Source organism: Anomalospiza imberbis, chromosome Z (genome assembly GCF_031753505.1).
Source record: "Anomalospiza imberbis isolate Cuckoo-Finch-1a 21T00152 chromosome Z, ASM3175350v1, whole genome shotgun sequence".
Classification (NCBI taxonomy): Eukaryota; Metazoa; Chordata; class Aves; order Passeriformes; family Viduidae; genus Anomalospiza; species Anomalospiza imberbis.
In genome coordinates this window covers 39472061-39491692 of record NC_089721.1, presented here as the reverse complement: position 1 = coordinate 39491692, position 19632 = coordinate 39472061, and the positions used below count along the sequence as shown (strand labels likewise).

Sequence of the window (19632 nt, the reverse complement as noted above, 5' to 3'; positions counted from 1 at the left end):
AGTGAACCCTTATGTTTTGCTGGATAAAAACATTATTAACTAGATGCTTGTACAGAAAATATTGTTAAAGCATAAGTAAGAATCTAGAGGGATGGTGATTGATCACTGTGAGTCTTATGCATCTTCAGTTAAATCTTCAAAAAAGAATTCTTCGATTTTGGATAAATTTTACTAAATCAGACACAGCCCCAGAAACAGAATTTTGACACCTGTAAAGCTAAGTTTACAAAGTTGGACTTCACATGAGATCTCATTAAGGGTATTTGCTCTCCAAGCATCAAGAAAGGAAATTGTCGGAAGGGGTGGCAGAAGTACATGATGCCTTTCACAGCTTGGCTCTTATTCAGAGGAGAATGTTCTGCATATCAATGTGACACCCAATCTTCAGGGCACAAAAGGGTGTGCAGGGACACAGAGTGGTTTGCAGGGACATAGAGTGACATGCAGGGACACAAAGTCATGTGCAGTGACACAGAGGAGTTTGCAGAAACACAACATACTGTGCAGGGACACAGAGGAGAGTGCAGGGACACAGAGGAGAGTGCAGGGACACAAAGCAATTTCCAGGGACACAGAGTAGTGTACAGGAATACAAAGGGGTATATTAAGGGACAAAATGTGATGTGTGAGGACAGAAAGGAGAATGCAGGAAACAAAGGTGGTTCCAGGGACACAAAGAGAGATGTGGACACACAAAGTGGTGTTAAGGGACACAGAAGAACCTGCCTGTCTGACAACAGAAGATCTACGAAGTTACATGTCCAAACTTTCCTCCCTGCTGGTGCACCACAGCTCTTTTCCCAGGCTGTGGCTGATGTGGATGCTAGACCTGTGCCTACAAGGGACCTCTGCTGTGCAGGGCACACAGCAGCCACTTTCTGGCATGGACTACTGGTCTGCATGGATGTCACCCACTTGGAGCTTACAAAAGCATGAAGTAGCACATGGGCATAACTGACTGCATGTTTTGTTTTAAGTCACTCTTTAAAGGTATGCAGAGAACCTTTTTAAAAACATGAATACATAAATCCTATACAGACTATGTCTTAAATACTGCCCAACTGCAATTCTATTTTACATTCCAGTGGAATTTGAAAATGACAGCCTTCAGGTATGTAATTGGATTACACTGCGCTTAAGTTTCAGTATGATGGGGAGAACACGAAAGAAGTAGTTTATTTCCAAACATCTAATACACCACTGTGCTGAGTTCATTATGTAGAGGAGAACAGACTGGTATAGATTAGATGAGAATCACCCTGGATTACAGATCAGCTCTGACGGCTAAAAAGCCTCAGTCCTTTAAAAATGGAAACTGCAGCCTTTCTCTAGCATCACTAGTTAAACACTGGCTTGATCAGTAACTGGTGTTGAGAACTTAAAGAAAAGATGAAAGATGTTCATGGACTAGAAGTTCTGGAATCTTCTCCTTGAAAATAACAATTTCATACTTTAAAAAAAGAGTTCTTTCATTTCAACCATTGAGTAGTGGTGACACTTTCATGAAAACAATTCAGTGTACACTTGCCTGCAGATGTGTGTGATTATATACCAGGATGGTCTGTGACCATGCTTATTGAGAAGGGCTTCTTAGCATCCTGTTGAAGTGTTTGTAAGTTTAGCTGCACTGGGAGCTGTCAAATAGAATGGTGAAAATGGTAATTTCAGAAAAAGCAGAAAAGGCAACATGGAAAAGAATACCCCACATTAGGTGACACAAGTGGCTGGGAGTCACTCCTGGTCCCTTCTGCAGCTTCTCGCCTGGTAGTTCTAAGGCCAGATGAGCTCAGCCAGGTCAGGTGCTCACAATGCACTAACTAAGGACAAACAAAACTCAGAGAGTGAAAACAGACACAGGCCACAGCTTTACCTCGAGAGGCATTTGATTCTGTACATTCTGTTCCTCTTTTCTTGTAACATTTCTCTGCTTCCAGGGCCTCCCATCTTACTAGCCATGTAAGCCTTTGTTGTACCTGCTGCCTTCCATCTCACACAAGCAGCACAAAACATTCCATTTTCAAATTCCATGGTCTCTGGTGGTCCAGTTATAAAACACCAAAACCAGAAAGAGCAGCAACAGAGCAGGAAAAACAAAGGAGCAGAACTATTGCTGACCAGCAGAAACACAGAACTTGTGGAATTAAATACACAGACTCCCACTGGCTTTGGTTGATTGGGTTTTTTGGTGGTGGTGGTGGCTTTGTTGTTGGTATTTTTTGTTCCCTGAGACACATTTGGGATATCCCATCTGACTTTCTGTCTTCAGAGCTCATGGCCTAAACCCACCCCCACACTGGCTGCTTGATCCATGTTTCTGTGGGTTCTGCCTGTCCAGTGGACAAGGAGACTTCTCCTGTCACACAATACTTTGTGTAGCATTAATGTTCATGGGCTTGGGCTATACACACCAGTGTAAATTAAAAGCCACAGAAATAATTACACCAGAAAGCCACAACAATCCCATCCAAGCCTGAAGATAATATGATTAAAATATGTCCTGATGTAAGATTTTTCTTTCCAGTTTCCACTTGGTTGTTAATTAGCAATAATTAAAATTAATTTCCCCAAGCCAAGTCAGTTTTGCCCATGTTATTAATTGGTAAGGGATGTCTCTGTCTTCATCTGAACCCAAAATCTTTTCTGTCTAACTCCCCACCAGCTTCTCCCCAATCCTGTTGATGGACTGGAAGTGATGGAGCAGCCTGGAGGGTATCTGGCAGCCAAGAACAACCCACTGCAGTCCTGCATGATGTGCATGTGTCTCTGAGAAGGAAGGTGAAGGTGTGTTGATCCCAACCTCCTGCCCACTTTGTGCCTGGCACCTGGGTGTGTAGTAGGGAGGGCTCCATGGCATCTGCAGGTTAGCTGAGGACTGATGCAGCATTTTTCCTCTGTACATGTGGAAGAAATCCAGCATTTAAGGAAGACCTAGACCTATTTAGGTATTTCCCAGCTGCCAGAACTGAAGCTGGAAGAGCTGGTCTTAAAGTTTTGGAAGTCAGGACCTGACTTGAAACCTCCCCTGTGCTTGCAATAAGTTCACATTTGGCTGTCAGGTCTGGCAGGATTGCAAACCACCTATCACTCTGATGTAAATAACCCCCACTGGCATAACCTGCACCAGAGTATATGCCTTCTTAATTTCTTCAAGATTTTTTTTGTGTTTTATAAGTATTAGCAGTGTCTCTCTGCTGCAGCTTCATCTTTCCACTGTAGCTTTGTTAATGCAGTAAAATTACAACCAAGTGTTAAGTCTGCAGGTAATTGTTATGATAATGGCAAGTTGGGTTTTCTGACTGTGACAAAAATACTAGAAGTCGCAGATTGAAAAAGCTCTCTATTATGGAAAATCAGCTATTTCAATTTGTCTTTTGAGAATTATATGTAAAAAATGGTCAGAATACACATTCTTTCACACTGCATGGCTTTCAGTCTTATATCTTATGATTAGAAATGTCTGTCCCACCAGGTTTAAAGAAGAAAACATACATAGTAGCTTTAAAAAAGCCCAAGAACTTTTGAATCTGACATATAAATTTTTTTTAACTTTTAATTTTTTTTTTTTTTTTTTTTTTTTTTTTTTTTTTTTTTTTTTTTTTGCTAAAGGATTCAGGGCTGGCACTGAACATAAACTTCTTGGCAAAAGAAATTTATTTCAGAGAAGACAGTGCATAGGAATTGATGATTCAGCACAACACAAACATTCAAGGAGAAAGCTGTGTAACTTACCCAAAAGAGGGCTATTAAGGATACATGTGGGCGCAAGAGCTTTCAGAATCCAGAAAATGACTAGACCTAAACTTACTGGTTGTAAAGTTTGTTCAAAACTAGATTTAAATGTGCAGACACAAACAACCATTAGTTTTTCCCTGTCTAATTTCAAATGGTAACTTTCCTATGTACAGAGCAAGCTGTTAGAAGTCCATAACCTCAACACTGCTTCCCTTCCCTCGACCAGGAGAACCAGAGTCAACATGTGAGGATGTTCATACTTCCACATGTTGTCGTTTAGTGTTAGATCAAGTCTGCCTCCTGCATCTGGAGATTGTCATGAAGAGCAGTAATCAATGGTGTTGACAGCTGCTCATAGTACAGACTGTTTAAAACACTTCTTGATGAAGGACTATGTCACCAGAAAAAAAAAAAAAAAAAAAAAAAACAAAAAAAAAAAAAAAAAACACCAGGCAGGTAGTGGGTTGAAATGGTGTTTTAAATAAGGCATATCTATTCCCAGGAGGGGTGAGTTCAGTGGATAGATTCAGTTGCTAGGCTTTGTGTGGGACTTAGGGAGGGCCAGTCATACCATATCTGTGCACAGCATCTGTGACTGTGAGAAAATGCTTGAGACTGCCAGTCCAAGGATCTGGGTCTGCATCTTGCACAGGTAGTGTAAGCACATGCATTGGAAGGTTTGCCCCACTGTGTCCAAAGTTCAATACCAAGGACAAAAACATGCATAGCTTCTCTTGGTCCACTCTTCCACCTTCTTTTCCTTGCTCTCCTCATTTCACCGAACTGCTTAGAGATGGGTAGCTAAGAACTCTCCAGTCCCTGAAAAGAGAAAAGCATTCTCAAGGAAAATTAATTTCCAAATAAAATACTCAAAATCAGTTTGAGTCTGTTGGACTGCAATAGCTTCATGTTGAACTCCCCACTATTATAAGTTCAGTTTCAGCCAAGTTTAAGTGACATTTTTTTTTCTGACTGGGTATGAAAGAAATTGGGTTTCCTGCTAAGAGTTCCCATGCTGTTTTAGAAATACAGCTATTCCAATGTGTGGTCTGACCCAACATATTAGAGGGGCTAAAGGAAAAAGAAGAAATGGTGAATGCATTTTCTATACATTTTTCTTGCACAGTCCTGTAGGAAGTGCTCTAATCTTCACCTCATATCTGCATTTCAGCAATCATACCTGAAGTTCTGTTTAGGAACTCAAATTTCAGAAAGGTGGGTTACTTCAAGGGAGCAATGTACACACAATACAGCAGTAACCTCCAGAATTCAGTGTAGTTTGAGTTTTGCTTCTGTGCTTTTCAAATTAATGCTTGAGATAATGATTCTTGCTCCTTTAGTAAGTTTGGGTCAGCTATTTCCACTCAGTGAAAGGCAGGGAAGCCAGACTCAGTGCTGGTGATCTCTTTCTTGTTTTCAATATTTACCTACCAGCTAAACTGAAATTTAAGAAGTAGCATTTGATGTGGGGGAAATTATCTAATGTTAATATGGATATGAAAGAAAGCAGCTAATGTGGGACCTAACTGAATTCCTGCAGTTTAAAAAGGCACTAGAACCAGGTGTAACAATGTGTTTAACCTCTCTGTGGGATAGAGGTCCTTTTCTATAAATTTCCTGCAATACTTGAGGGAGGAGCCCCATTGGAAGCAAGTTAGAAATATGCTGCTGCAGTACCAGCAGGAATTATCAGCTGCTGGTCCAGCCAGCATAGCAGGAGTGGCTTGAACTGCTGCATTTTAATTAGTGTTTCAGCAGCCAACCTACCCCATGTCTAAAGAATTATAGTCCTACTAGCTGTTATCTGTGGCAGTTACTGGTTCAAGAATAGTGGTGAGCACTAGTTTGATTACAGTTTTTGTTTGTTTGTTTGTTTGTTTTTAATTGTGTTTGGCTTTTTTTGTGCTTATCTAAGGCTCCTTTTATCTGCTGAATGCAGTGAAGGCTGAATGTAAAAAATATCTTGTTGGACTATTGCATTGCCTTTGGAGGCCAGCCTTTCACCTCAAATATTAGAAAATCTACTCAGCAGGTAAAAGTTAAAAAAAAAAAGCAAAAAAACCCAAAACAACAAAAACCTGAAAAGGTTTGGATGTTTTCATTGTAAAAATCAAACCAGCCAGAACTGTAGAACGCAATGGAATTAGATTTCTTTTGCAGAACCATGTACATTTTTTCCACTAACCTTGCCTTCTTTAAAGATTTGTTTTATTCCTGATTGTATGTGGGAATCCAAGGCTTTTTGCTGCTCCTAAATGATATATGTTCTGTGAAATTTTCCATTCTGTTTACAAGTCATGAAATAATGAGGGGAAAGGGAGGGCTACAGTGGCTTGCAATTGCCTGCAAGTCCTGTATATGTAGATATTGATATTTAGAAGAAGGTTTGAGATTAGATTTGAATAATTTAAGAATTGTTTGTTAGATTACTGTAGAAAGAGTTTGTTTGATACCTCTACATGAAATGCAGGTTGTGAGAATTTCCAAATTTATATGTATGTACTTTTTAAAGTGAAGGAAATATTAGTAATGCCATGGAATATGCACTTTTAAACTAACTTTAATTCCTCTCACTGTTAATAGATTTTATCTTTTTTTTTTTACCCTTTTTTTTTTGTTCTGTCCAGTCTTTTAACTTCAAACAGGATGTTTAATTTTGAAGTCTAGGAATAGTAATTTCATTTGTATAAATCCATTTTGACCTTTTAGTGCATACATAAGAAAAGGTAAATTAATGAGTTTTAACTTTATACTTCTGTAAACTATACAAAGAAATCAGTATTCTTTGTGAAAACCTATAATGGACTTTGATCTCTTACTGCAGTTTTGGCAGCACAGATTTTCATGTCTTTGTACCAAGTACAGTTTTCTTCGGACCGATCATTCTTTCACCTGTTTTTATTGGACAAACTTGATTGTGTAATTATTTCTTGACTGCATGAAGCACAAACTAATTTATTTTTAAAAAATCAATCCATAATTTAAGGAATTTAATCCAAATGAAATTTGCAGGAGATTATATTGAGGACTGTATTTGTAATGAATTGATTCAAAGGCAATATAAAAACCAGGATGAGTGGGCATGGTGTGGAAATGCTGACCTACTTTTAAAAAGATTGAATTTCCTTCTTACAGTGAAATTACTGCCAGTGAGTGTTATTTTATTTTAAAATCTGCAGCTCGAGGAATTTACTTTTGCTACCTACCTGTGGCCAAATAAACATATGGCAGCATTTCATCTTGGTTGCCTTTCCTGTTTCAGAGACAGAAGCTTTTTGTGGGTTTCAGGGAAGAAATGCTTTTTTCCAAACTGGGTCAAATTCTGTCTTCCTTGCTTTGTATTTTCTCTCTCTGCCAGGCTCCACTGCAGGGTCCTGCACATGCTATTTTCTCCTTTATGTGCAAATTCTGCTGATGACTTCCACCTCCTTAACACCCCTCCTGGGTGTCCCTGCCTTTCTTCCATCTGCGCTGCCACTGCTATTTTTGACTGCATGTATTTGAAGCATGGCCATGCCTTTTCTCTCAGTCTTCCAGTCTGGAGTCCTTAGCATAGGCAGGGCACTGTGATGCTGCTGCCCAACCATTAAAACAGTGTCTTTATGAAACGATTGGAAGCTCAGTAACACCTGAAGATAATAATAAGAGAAATAATCTAGAATGCTCAAGCAACTATATATTGATAGGTGGTTGGGGAGGTGACAGAAAGTTTTGCACATTTCAAATATTTTAAAAGCATTTTTCAAATTTGTGTTTTAGACAACACACATGCAGGGGTCAGTTATTGAATTTTAGTCTATTTTGATGTATTTAGTGGTACATATGTATATTGCTTGACTAATGGGTGAGTGAAATTATTGTGCCACTGAAGTATTTTTACTTCAGCAAAACTGTTTCTCTGATAATACTGGGTTGTGTGTGCCTCGGCTCTGATACATTCCATGTAAAGGACATCATGAGCTTTCTTATGTGTTGTCATTGTCTTCATTGTAGGTGGCATCCCAAAAGTGAATGTTTTTGTTGTCCATTATGACCAAGCAGTTAAGATGTATCCATTATTTTCAGTTTTTTTTGTAAGTTCAATACATATATGTATATATGTATACATGTATATATGTATATATAGAAACATCTCTTTGTATTAAAGCATTTGGCATCTTCACAGTAAAATTATCTCTTGTTGTGCTTGCTGTTCTTCTTTAGCATGATCACAGTTACCCCTGGGCTTTTAAAAGTAAATCTTTAATAGAATCATTAAGCAGCTTTCCAGATTGAAACACGTGTAAAGGAGAATGGCAATATTTGCAACAATTCTAATAACTATTCTCTAACGTGGCCAACTACATATTCCAAGAATACAGCTTTTTTTTTTTTTTTTTCTTTTTTTTTCCCCCCTATTTTTCTTTTTCCAGCCAACTTCAAATAACTAATGTTTTGAATTCAGGTAGACTGTTTCCAGGCAAAAGTGCAAAAAACCAGCAGCTGGATGCTCGTTTAAGCCAAATTTTCTTTAGAAGTAAATAAATGCACACTTACACACACAAATATATATTATAAATATTGCATATAAATGTGTATGTATATATTCAAAGAGATATATATTTGTATATACTCACTAAATACAAAGAGGCAAAATCTGACAGAATCAGTTCTAAACAAGCAAACACAATACAGTGACTAATCTTGTGGAATATGGGAGACATGATTTCTGGTTTCTAGTTTCAATAGGTAATGAGTCACTTGTCAGTCATACACTGCATTGCACTTCTGCAGGTGATTATCAGCTGTTTGGGCTCAGGGGCCTCTCAGTTTCTCCCATTTAAACTGTTAATGGGGTAGTGCCTTAACCATTGAGTATAGGTGATCTCTTTCTATAGCACTATTTACATTTTTCATTCAGACAAAGCAAACGCCCCTTGCAGAGAATGGGACATTGAGAGGCTCGTGGTCTGCCTGTCTGGCCATGAATTCCTTGCCCGAGGGAAGTGGTGTGTTTGCCACAAGGATTCCTGGTTTCTATATATTTGTGTATTCTGACAAAATGTGTCAATGAAGTTTTCAGTTGATGAAAATTCGAGAGGAGGCTCTGAGAGGCCGGATGATGGCAGTCAAGGTTTGATGTTGCAAAAACTTAGGTTAGGGGCAAGAGGACTATTAGCCGCTCTCTGTGTTTCAGCTTCGCATGAGAGTCTTGCAGCTGAATCTTCCCACTGCTCTTTGGTGGTGAAAGCCTGAATTGCTCTAGTTGGTGACCTTCTAAGTCACACAGTCACTCAGGAAGCTGTGTGTCACAGCACAGTCACACAGCACACTCAGGATGTGCTGATTCAGCAGAGGAAAGCAGTGTTGGTTGTTAGCTGATGTTAGGTGTATTCTCTCCTGGCTGGTGAGAGCAAGTCTGTCAGAGCTGGGCAAAGCCATGTAAATCAGAAACAAAATATTTCAAAGTGTTCCGTAGTCATGCAATACCTTGTCATCAATTTTATACCAAATTAGGACTGCAGGGATATGCAGACATATCTGTACAATAGAGAATAATTTCCAATGTAGCACCTTTGTTTGTATTTTTAATATTGACTAATGAACCTGATGTCAAACTGGTCAGCTGGATTCTCTCTCCGGGCTGTCTTACACCTCTCTCAAGCATTATGCTGCCTGTCTTCTAGGTTTGGGTACAGTCAAATGAACTGTTAAAGGTGGTGTGATGCTATCTATCCTTGCTGGTGGAGATGTCCATCTCATCACTAAGCCAGTTAAATAATCTGGGTGTTCTAGTGGCTAGGCTCTTATTTACATGGAAGACTTTGCAGCACCACATTGCAAACTGGTGATGCAAATACTGATACTAGCTTTACTGAGAGACAGGGACTGCTCTCCATTGCCAAAGCAGCAGTAAACATCGAGAGATTTGCAAAGGAATGATCATCTATTTATTTGGATTGTCAGCTGGATAGCTTATCTAATTCTGCCCTCACCTAAATACAGTAATTTCTAGAAAGTTTGCTGCCTACTTTATAAGAACATACGTAAACAAATGAGTTTAATGTTTATACAGCACTCTGCATACATTTAGCAGAGTACAGGAATGATTTGCAGTTTATGCACTGACTTCCCCATTACAATGCTGCAGTGAAGTACTGGAGATATAAACCTTATCACAGTACATTCTTAGAATTCTATCTTTTAACAGTTTTTGTTATATTTAAAAGGTGTGAGTGTTTTTTTAATGTGATATATTTTTTTTTCTTGCTAAATAGAGTCTTTGGAGACCTTGCCAAGGAGAGGAGATCTAATTAAAATCATGTAATGGTTCTGGGAGTCACTGAAGCTCCCAGTACTTCCACACATTTATCGATATAATTTTAAGAGAAACAAATCATTTTAGCATTTGAGATGAAGATTAATTTATATGTGGTGCAGAGAAGGCCTCAGATGACTGAGCTGCATAACCCTTGCCACAGATGACCTTTCCTTATGAAGAAGTCTTTCTGAAATAAATCTTCTCAATCAAATGCCAGTTCTTGTGCTCAGTCATGTACTTATGAAAATAGGGATGTGCCTACTACTCAGAGGCTTGTATGACACCTGTCTGGCCTATGCTGAGGAGGGAGAAGAGCAGGGCACCCATGGCAGTTTTGTACAGCACCTAGAACAAAGAACCTTGTGCCACAGATTTATTCCCATAGTCAAGCATGGCTATGGCATTCTACTGTTTAAAAGAAAGCTGCTTCTGTCATGTTTGTCCCCTGTAGACTCACTGAGATGAGTTTCTCCTGGTTCAGAGGGATCTGCTGTGCAATTTGGCATCTGGTATGCATGGGAATTCACTCACTGCAGAGCTGCTGTATGCAATTCTGCAATGGTTGTTCAGGAGGTCATATATGACAACAGCAGTCCCCTCTGCCTTAAAAATATGCAGCTATTTAGAAGTGCTGAGACTTGGAGTGGGTCTGAGGGCAGGAAGTTTCTGAAAATACCTTAAATTCAGTGATGCTTCAGTACGTCCATTTTGGTAGAATACAAAGGTATCTGAATGGTTTGTAACCAGTATGAATTTGCCAGAGGTTTCATCTCTCTTTGAGTAATTCAGAGTACAGGGCCCTTCATTGACCCTAACAAGTAAAGTACAGCAAGTTAAGCCTCCCTCTGGCGACTGTCTACCCCAGCTATCCCCTCAGAGAATTGCCTTCCATCCAGCAGAGGCTTAATTTTATGTTATGAGTGGTCAAACTTTACACATTCAAGTAATTACACCTTAAAGGCAAACAGAAGTTGTAAGCCCAGTCCACTTTTGCTGTGAATAAGTCCCACCAGTTTCCATTGAATATATGTAAAGTGCTGCTTCCTCCATTTGGTGCCCAATTTGATTCTTTGGTCCGGTGGGCAAACACAAAAATTTTCTCCTCTGTCTCACCATTGCTATCATCAACAATTAGTGAAAAGACTCCCACTATGTAACTTATCATTGCAAATGTGTTGCCATAACAAAGGCAAGATATGCTGACTTGATTATCCAAGGAAACATCCAGGGATTGCCATGAGACAGAAAAGATGTGGCCAAGAAGAATGTTAAACTCTTGCAACTTCTGTTGGCTGAGTAACTGCTAAATTCTCTGGTTAAACACAGAGCGGGTTTGAAACTTCTTGGGTTTTGGGGGGAGGGTTTATTGCATCTGTGGGGAAAAGTGAGATAGTTTTGCCCAAACTGGGAGGAGTAGAAAATGTAGGCAACTCTGTTTATTGACAGATTCAAAGAGTTGTATGTACAACCCAACTATTCTTCCTTTTTTTTTTTTTTTTTTTATTATTTTAAATTTAGTGGGGCTACATCCATTGTCTACAGATGCAGGCAGAAAGGGACCCAGAAACCTTACGCCGTCAAAATGTTGAAGAAGACAGTAAGTCATTTTTGTTTTGTTTTGCTTTGCTTTGGAGTATGTTTGGGATTTTCTCTGGGATTTTTTTCCTTTTATTTTGTTTTTGTTTTTCTTTTTTTTTTTTCTTTTTTTGGAGCAGTTTATTCCTGTGGGGAAAATGTGCTAGATTTAGGATTATAAACTGCTAATCTTGTCTTTTCCATGAGTGAGCTTTGGCTCCTCGTCACTAAAACACCTGTTAGAGCTAACAGTACTGTAGTGGGAATGCCTTATCCCCACAAATATGATTTGTACCTTCAGCTGGTGTTGTCCATATACACTTGGATTTGGCAAAACTTTATGAAAAAATGTATCTTTTTCTTTCATTAAAAAACCTAAAAAGGATACCTTGAAAAATTTAAATATTCAGTGTTTTGTCTTTGATGTAATGCATTGTTTTGCTCAAAAAATGCCATGACACAATTCATCTTTTTTCAGAAAGTGATTAAAACACCAACTCTAACCCAAGTAAAATTAAATATATTGTAGTGGGTTTTTTTACCACTACGAAGTTGCTAGAGAGCCTGTTGAGATGACAATTTATTTTTAGAACTCCATATATATCACACTTATACTACAGCTATTTTTTGTGTTCTGAAAAATAGATGGTAGAAAGCAAAAAGAGATATTAAGACAAGAAAGGCAAGTTATGGACTGAGAGACTTCATGCAGAAAGACACTATAGGGCTTGGGATAGAGCAGTTCATATTCCTAGGATGGAAAAAGAAGTCTGAGAGAAAGCAAGCAAGCTGTGAGGCATGTACATGATATTTTTCATGAATGGTTTTGATTCAGTTTATCCCAGTGTTAGAACATTCATTATTCTGTAATGTTCAGGAATGTTCACATGTAGAAGCATAAGGATGGGTGGGTAGGCATAACCATGTCCAAATGGTGGTTTCACTAGTGGTCTCAGTGCAAGACGTAATGAGTTTCACATGTGTAAAATGTTGGCATTAACTTGTCGTCTTTGAACGCGAGCCACAGTTCAAACTGGCTCAAAGACTGTGTGTGCTGCTTTTGACTTTGCATCTGGTACACTGGAAGAAGCAGAGCGTGTGCGAGTGCATTGCTGCAGCTTGTGGTCTGCTGTTCCTATAGAAGGGCACAGAATTTTTGAGGTTTCATCTGTTCATTATGCCAGCGATTCCCATAATGTTTTAAGAGTATACTGTCCTATAATTCTCATTCTGGAATGCACTAGGAAGAACTACATTTCTTAAAAATATTTATCTGCCTTTTGATTTTTTTGCCTTCATGGAAATTAATTCATGTTTACAATTGTCACATTTATGTATTTATGCTAGATCTATATTTCTGTGTCTTAAACTAGTCAGTTTAGACTTTGGTAGACTTACTATAGCACAGGTTTGATTTTTTTTTTAAATGGCACCAAAGGAAAAGACTATAGTTATATAAGTTGGTTTTACATCAGCAATAATATATAAGTTTGACTTAATGCAGCCTTGTTTATATTAGCAGTGTGGTTAAGCAGTTCACAGAGCTGAGCTGTTCCCAGTGTAATTGATGCACTTTGGGATGTTTTGCTATGAAAACAAGTAATCCTCTTACAAAAATGAGCTTTTCTTTGTAAATGAGAATATGGGAGACAATGCTTTAAGGACATGTCACTGCTTGTGTCTGTCCAATTTGGAGATGTAATTATTATCATAGGGACTGAAGTACCCGTGGTAGAGTGCTCCTGGAGCTGGAGGTCTGATCTTTGCTCAGAGTATCTCAGTATAAAAAGTAACCACGTGTGAGCCAAGTCATGTACTAAAATGTTGATAAGCTAATGTTGTCCCCTAACTTTCCTGTTGCCTTTTTGAAAACAATTAGAAAAAGGATGGCAGTTCAATAGTGGAGGAAAAGGGATGGGAGGGAAAGAAGAAGAGCCTGTGATTATTTTTGGTAGAGTCCCATTTCTTCAATTCCATTCATAAATGTACAGAAGGGAGCTCTGAAAAGCACATGAAATTAGAAGATGAAGGAAGATGACAAAAGAGCAAATACTCTTGATTTTTCCATTCAAACTGACTGTCTGAATGGAAATAGTCTGCTGCTTCAAACAAGACTGACTCTCTAAGGAAGAGGTCTGTAAAAACAGGGTGAGGGACAGGGATAGGGTGGTCCAGATTGCTCTGTAAGTGATGACAAGTGATGTGTGTTTAGGAGGCTGGTAGCTGATGGGCAGCTCCAGATTTCTGAGTGATGATCACTGAAGTGCTGTAATTTGAAGTAAAGCATTAGAAATTTTTACTTTTGTCCCATGGGAAGAGCTTTGGTAAGAACCTATGACCCTTTAGGACTGAAGTATTCTGCTAGGAACAGTTTGCAAGAAACATAAAATAGCTATCTGTGGTCTTTTCATTTAAATAGAATGAGTAATTTTTCATTTTGCATGATTAATACATTCTTATTTAAGAGCAAATAAAACTTTGGGCAAGACCTATCATCCAGTTCTGAGAATTCATACTTGTACAGGGTTTTGAGTTCCTAGGAGGTTCTGCAATTAATAGATTTTTTACCGTCTTGTTTAATAAAATAGCAGTAGATTAGTTGCTAATTTCTGGGGAGGTCTGGAGGGTGTGGGAGGTTTCATCTGTGGTTTAGGGGTTTTTTATAGGGGTTAAATCATCAAAGAGTAACAGAACAAACATTTCTGTGTGACTAAAATAAAATAAAGTGTTCGTAATATTATATTTCAGTTGAGAGGTATAATAATTTTTAACCATTAATTCTTAAACTTTCTTAACCAAATTTTCTACAATTTCAAAGGGAGGAAGAAAAAAGGGATTTTACTGCTTTGAAATTATTGAAGCAAAATTCTTCCATTTTCTGTTGATTTTAGTTTTATCAGGCCCAGTTTAGGAGTAGTTTCAAATCTTTTAAATATGCTTATGGTGAATAAAATTTACTTCAAAGAACACCTCTGATCCTTACACCTGAAGTGACTTAATGTCAAAGTTGGGAAACTAAGGCAAGTTAGAACTGTAGCTTCTAGAACTGCTAAAAGACAACTGTCAGAAGAGTTGAAGAGGTCCAAAGAAAAGTTGATTTTTGAAATAGCAGGAGCAATACTCTCCAATAATGTATAAGAAATAAAATTTATAATGGTTCTTAAGAGCTACAAAACAAAATGTTTAAAACCCAACATATATGGTCAGATGAATAAGCATACAAAAATATTGCTTGTGATTTCCTCATCTAACCTTTCTGCTTAGTTCCTGAGCATAATGGAAATGTATTGCATGCTCATTTGCTGTGTTTAGCGGGTCTTTTAAATTCCACGCAGGTGGTAAATGTAAAGATATGAACCATGTAATTTCTTTGAGGGAAATCTATTTCATGAAGCAAGAAAGAAGAAAAACAGATCACATAGCACTTCAGAAAAAGTCATCAAATGAACAGAGTACTGTGATGAACTTTTACACTTGCAATTGCAAATATGAGATTGCTTTGCTTTTTACTATGCATTTTACCTCTCCTTGATGACCCAGTGCTACAGAAAAGTGAAGTATCTTTAGGATACACTTTACAAAACTTATTCTTACTGCTCTTAAACTGAGACTTAAAAATTATGTGATATTTACAACCAGTCATTCTGGAGTGGTCATTGCTGCAAACAACATACAGCATGTGGATCATATTGGAAGAATGCAGTTCTCTAATGAAGCAAACATATACATGTGCTATTTTTTATATGAAGTATCTTATCTGCTTTTCCACCTTTTGGTGTGTTTTGAGGAAGCTAAGCAGCCTGGAGATTATCTCAGAATCTGGGTAGGTGAATTCCTTCCAAGAAATTAGATCCACCTCCACCTTAAATTTCCTACCTGAGTCTGGACAAGTTGCTTTAAAAATAGTGATGAGAACAGATGGACTCTGTTGCATGGTTTCTAAACTAAGACACCAAGTGCCTGCCTACATTGTAGGTCTACCGAGTGCTAACTACTGCAAATGAAGTAATTTTGGAGCTGCCACTGCACTAAAGCAACATTCTCTGCTGAAAGGAGAACAGGATTCTGAGCTGGGTTGTTTGTAGCCTGGGTCCTGGCATATTCCCAGTATTTCTTTTGGTTTCAACTCTTTCATCCATAAAAATGAGATAATATTTATTTTATTTGCATTTCAGCTATGCTTTGAATGAAGCCTGGGTAATATTTCTCAGTTCCAATTGATATGTGCTGTCCCCTAAGAGCAATTAAGTATTATGAAATATTAGACCCTGTCTGTCTCAGTCAATGAAACATACAAGTATAGAGACTGTTTTGGAGAATTTTCATTTTGATTTCCTTCTTTTTTATGTGTCAGCATCCTCTCTCGCACAGTTCATGATGCTTAAATAATAATTCTGCAGCACTTTTATCAAAGTCAGCATACATGAAGCAGCATTCTTCTGCAGACTAGTTGATATTCAAATTCAAACAAATATTCAGGCCCATGAATTTTTTCTCAGATGTGAAACAGAGCAACAGCTTTCAAGCAATACATACTCTGGAAATAGGTGAGCTGGGATTAATCCAATTGTACAAATAAGTTAGATAAATTGAGGACAACAGATACTTTATGTCTGTGAATCAGAAAGGAGAATGAGCAAATGCAAAGGTAATAGGTTTGCCTTGTGGATAATTGGGGTTGGATATCTGCAGTTAGGGTCTAAAGGAGATCATAATGATCTATAAGGCACATATAAGTCTCAATTGCATTAATGTTTGCACATACACATATAGACACACACACACACATATACACATATATATATACATTGAGAAGATGGGACAGGCAACTCAGGAAGAGTACAATGATGTCGCCGGTCATGTAAAGAAAAAATTAGAAAGGTGAAAGCTCAAATAGAACTCAATCTGGCCACTGCTGTGAAAGGTAATAGAAAGTGTTTTTATGAATACATCAACAACAAAAATGGGGCCAATGAAAATCTCCATCCTTGACTGGATGCAGAGGCAAACACTGGAACCAAGGATGAGGAAAAGGCTCAGATGCCTTCTTTGCCTCCATCCTCAACAGTAAGGCCTGTTTATCCTCAGGGAACCAGCCCCAGCTGGCAGACAGGGACAGAGAGCAGAACAGACCCTGTGCAATCCAGGAGGAGGGAGGTAGTGACCTGCTGAGCCACTTAGACACTCACAAATTCATGGGACCAGGTGGGATTCATCCAAGGGTGCTGAGGGAGCTGGAGAAGGAGCTTGCCAAACTGCTCTGCATAACTGATCATCAGTCCTATCTAACTGGGAAGGTCCCAGATTGGAGGCTGGCTAATGTGATGTCCATCCATAAGAAGGGCAGGAAAATGGATGCAGGGAAGTACAGGCCTGTGAGCCAGACCTCAGTGCCAGGGAAGATGATGAAGATCATCTTGGATGTGATCACACAGCAAATACAGGACAGGGGATCAGGCACAGCCAGCAGAGGTTCAGGAATGGCACGTCCTGCCTGACCAACCTGATCTCCTTTCATGAGCAGGTGACCTGCCTCTTGAATGCAGGAAAGGGGGTGTGAATGTGGGTGTGTCTACCTGGACTTGAACAAAGCCTTTGGCACTGTCTCCCACAGCACTCTCCTGGAAAAGCTGCAGCCCATGGCTTCAACAGGAGCACTCTTGGCTGGGTTAAAAACTGTTTGGATGGCCGGGCCCAGAGAAGGGTGGTGAACGGTGCTGGATACAGCTGGCCTCTGGTCACTGGTGGTGTCCCCCAGAATCAGTGTTGGGCCCAGTTCTGTTTAATATCTTCACTGATGATCTGGATGAGGGGGTCCATTGCACCTTCCATAAGGTTAGGGATGAGACTAAGTTAGATTAGAATGTTGATCTGCTGGAGGGCAGGAAGGCTCTGCAGAGGGATCTGGACAGGCTGGATCGATAGGCCAAGACCACTTGTATGAGGTTCAACAAGGCCAAGTGCCAGGTCCTTCTCTTGGGTCACCACAACCCCTTAAGCTCTATAGGCCAGGACAGTGTCTGGAAAGCTGCCTGGTTCAAAAGGACCTGGGGGTGCTGATCAACAGCAGCTGGGCATGAGCCAGATGTGCCCAGGTGGCCAAGAAGGCCGATGGCACCTGGCTGGGGTGAGCAAGAGTGGGGCAGCAGGACCAGGGCATTGACCGTCCCTCTGTGCTGTCATTGGTGGACTGCATCCTCCGTCCAGTTCTGGGTCCCTCACTGCAAGAGAGACATTGAAGTGCCAGAGAAGGGAACAGAGCTGGGGAAGGAGATTAAATCCTTTGAGGAGCAGGTGAGGAATCTGGGTGTATTTAGCCTGGAGAAAAAGAGGCTCAGATGACCTTGCTCTGCAAAACTGCGTGAATGGAGGTTGTAGTGGAATGACGGTCATCCCCTTCTCCCAGGTAACAAGTAAATTGATGAAAGTAAATGGCCTCAAACTGCAGCTGGGGAGCTTCCATCTGGACATTGGGAGGAATTTCTTCACAGAGGGGTTATTAGACATTGGAATGGGCTGCCCAGGGGTATGGTGGAAGCACCATCCCTGGAGGTGTATTCAAGAAATGACAATGTGGCACTCACAAGGTACTCCTGTCTTTTTGTCAAGGTGGTGATTGTTCAAAGACCGGATTTGATGAGCCTGGAAGACTTTTCAACCCAAGTGATTCTGTGATATATATATATCTAAGCATGTTTGTTTTATAGACACACATATAAAAACACACATCCTAGAAGCTCGTGTATTAATATGTATTCAAAACTCTATGCGTAGCAGCCTGAACTGCTACAAGTAAAGTCCAGGGCAAAGAAGCAGAAAGGGCCTTTGCATAAGATCCACAGATGTTTAATTCAGCTGCGTGGTGAGATGTTCAGAGTTCCCCCAGCACACACAGGTCTCAGCTCTCACTGCCCTATCCAGAGGGCTCTGGGGGTGAACCTGGTCTTGGGACAGTACAAAGATGAGGGCCAATCAGGGAATAGGAAGGGAGTGGCTCAAGGACATAGGAACAGATATAGGAACAGGGGAAGGAGCCAGTGGGGTTTTAACAGCTTTGAGGGAAGCTTCTTGTGTCTCCTTAACTTAGGGGATGACCCCCAGGGTCCTCACATCTACGTATTCCAAACTCCACAGGGAATATAGTTGGCTGGGTTTTTCATTTTCTATTGCAGTGAATTGGTGGTATTAAGTGGTTATCAAGAGGCTCATGCAAATGTTTGGTTTTGTCTCTTGAAGGAACACAGCTTTTGGTTGAGCCTTCCCAACTGATTAGGAAGACAAGTGTCAGGGTGGAAGGGGTAGGGGAGGAATGGGTGGAGACTTGTGTATCACATTGGCATAATCAGAATTAGTAAATTTTTCCTGTACTAACTTCAGGAGAAAAATTATATATGTTTGTAGGTGTAATATTAAACATTCTATTTATTGCCATATGGTCCTATGTGATTTATATTTTAAGTGTCTCCTACCTCTGTATGCCTATTTCTCTATAAACTTTATATATGAATGTGTGTATATATATACACACACACACACGCATCTATGTGTATATATATTTATATAGCTATCTATCTATAGCTATAGCTGTCTGTATCTATATCTATCTTTATCTATATCCATATTTAATCTCTCAAGGTCCATTGGTGCAGTGACTGTCACTACTCATCGTGGACAGATAGTTATGAGTGATAAAGTTTAGCAGACAAAAAAGCAAGAGCCTGACATAATACACCAATTTGTATGACATGCTAAGGCAGTATCCTTTTTTCTTCAGATTAGAAATGTGTGGCATATATTCACATTCATATGCTCATTTAAGGTCATTTTTTTCCTCACATTGTATTAATGTGTAATATTCAGATTTGTTTTCAATTTTTTCAAAAAAAGAAAAATAATTATGTCACATGTAATCCTACATGAAAACAGTCAACTGCACAATGCTGTACATCAGTCCACAGTAAAAAGGACTATTTAAGTCAACTAGCCCACACATTGTCTTCAGTTATTTATTCGCATACACACAC

At 39.3% G+C, this 19632-nt stretch overlaps 1 protein-coding gene across 1 annotated transcript in view; it reads left to right on the top strand.

Annotated features, from left to right (window-relative positions):
* The window catches only part of CAMK4 (calcium/calmodulin dependent protein kinase IV), a 141972-nt gene that overhangs the window by 54293 nt on the left and 68047 nt on the right, over positions 1–19632 (top strand). The window contains exon 2 of the mRNA XM_068176299.1: positions 11552–11630. Coding sequence (XP_068032400.1) covers positions 11552–11630 — 79 coding nt within the window. The remainder of the gene's footprint in view (positions 1–11551; positions 11631–19632) is intronic.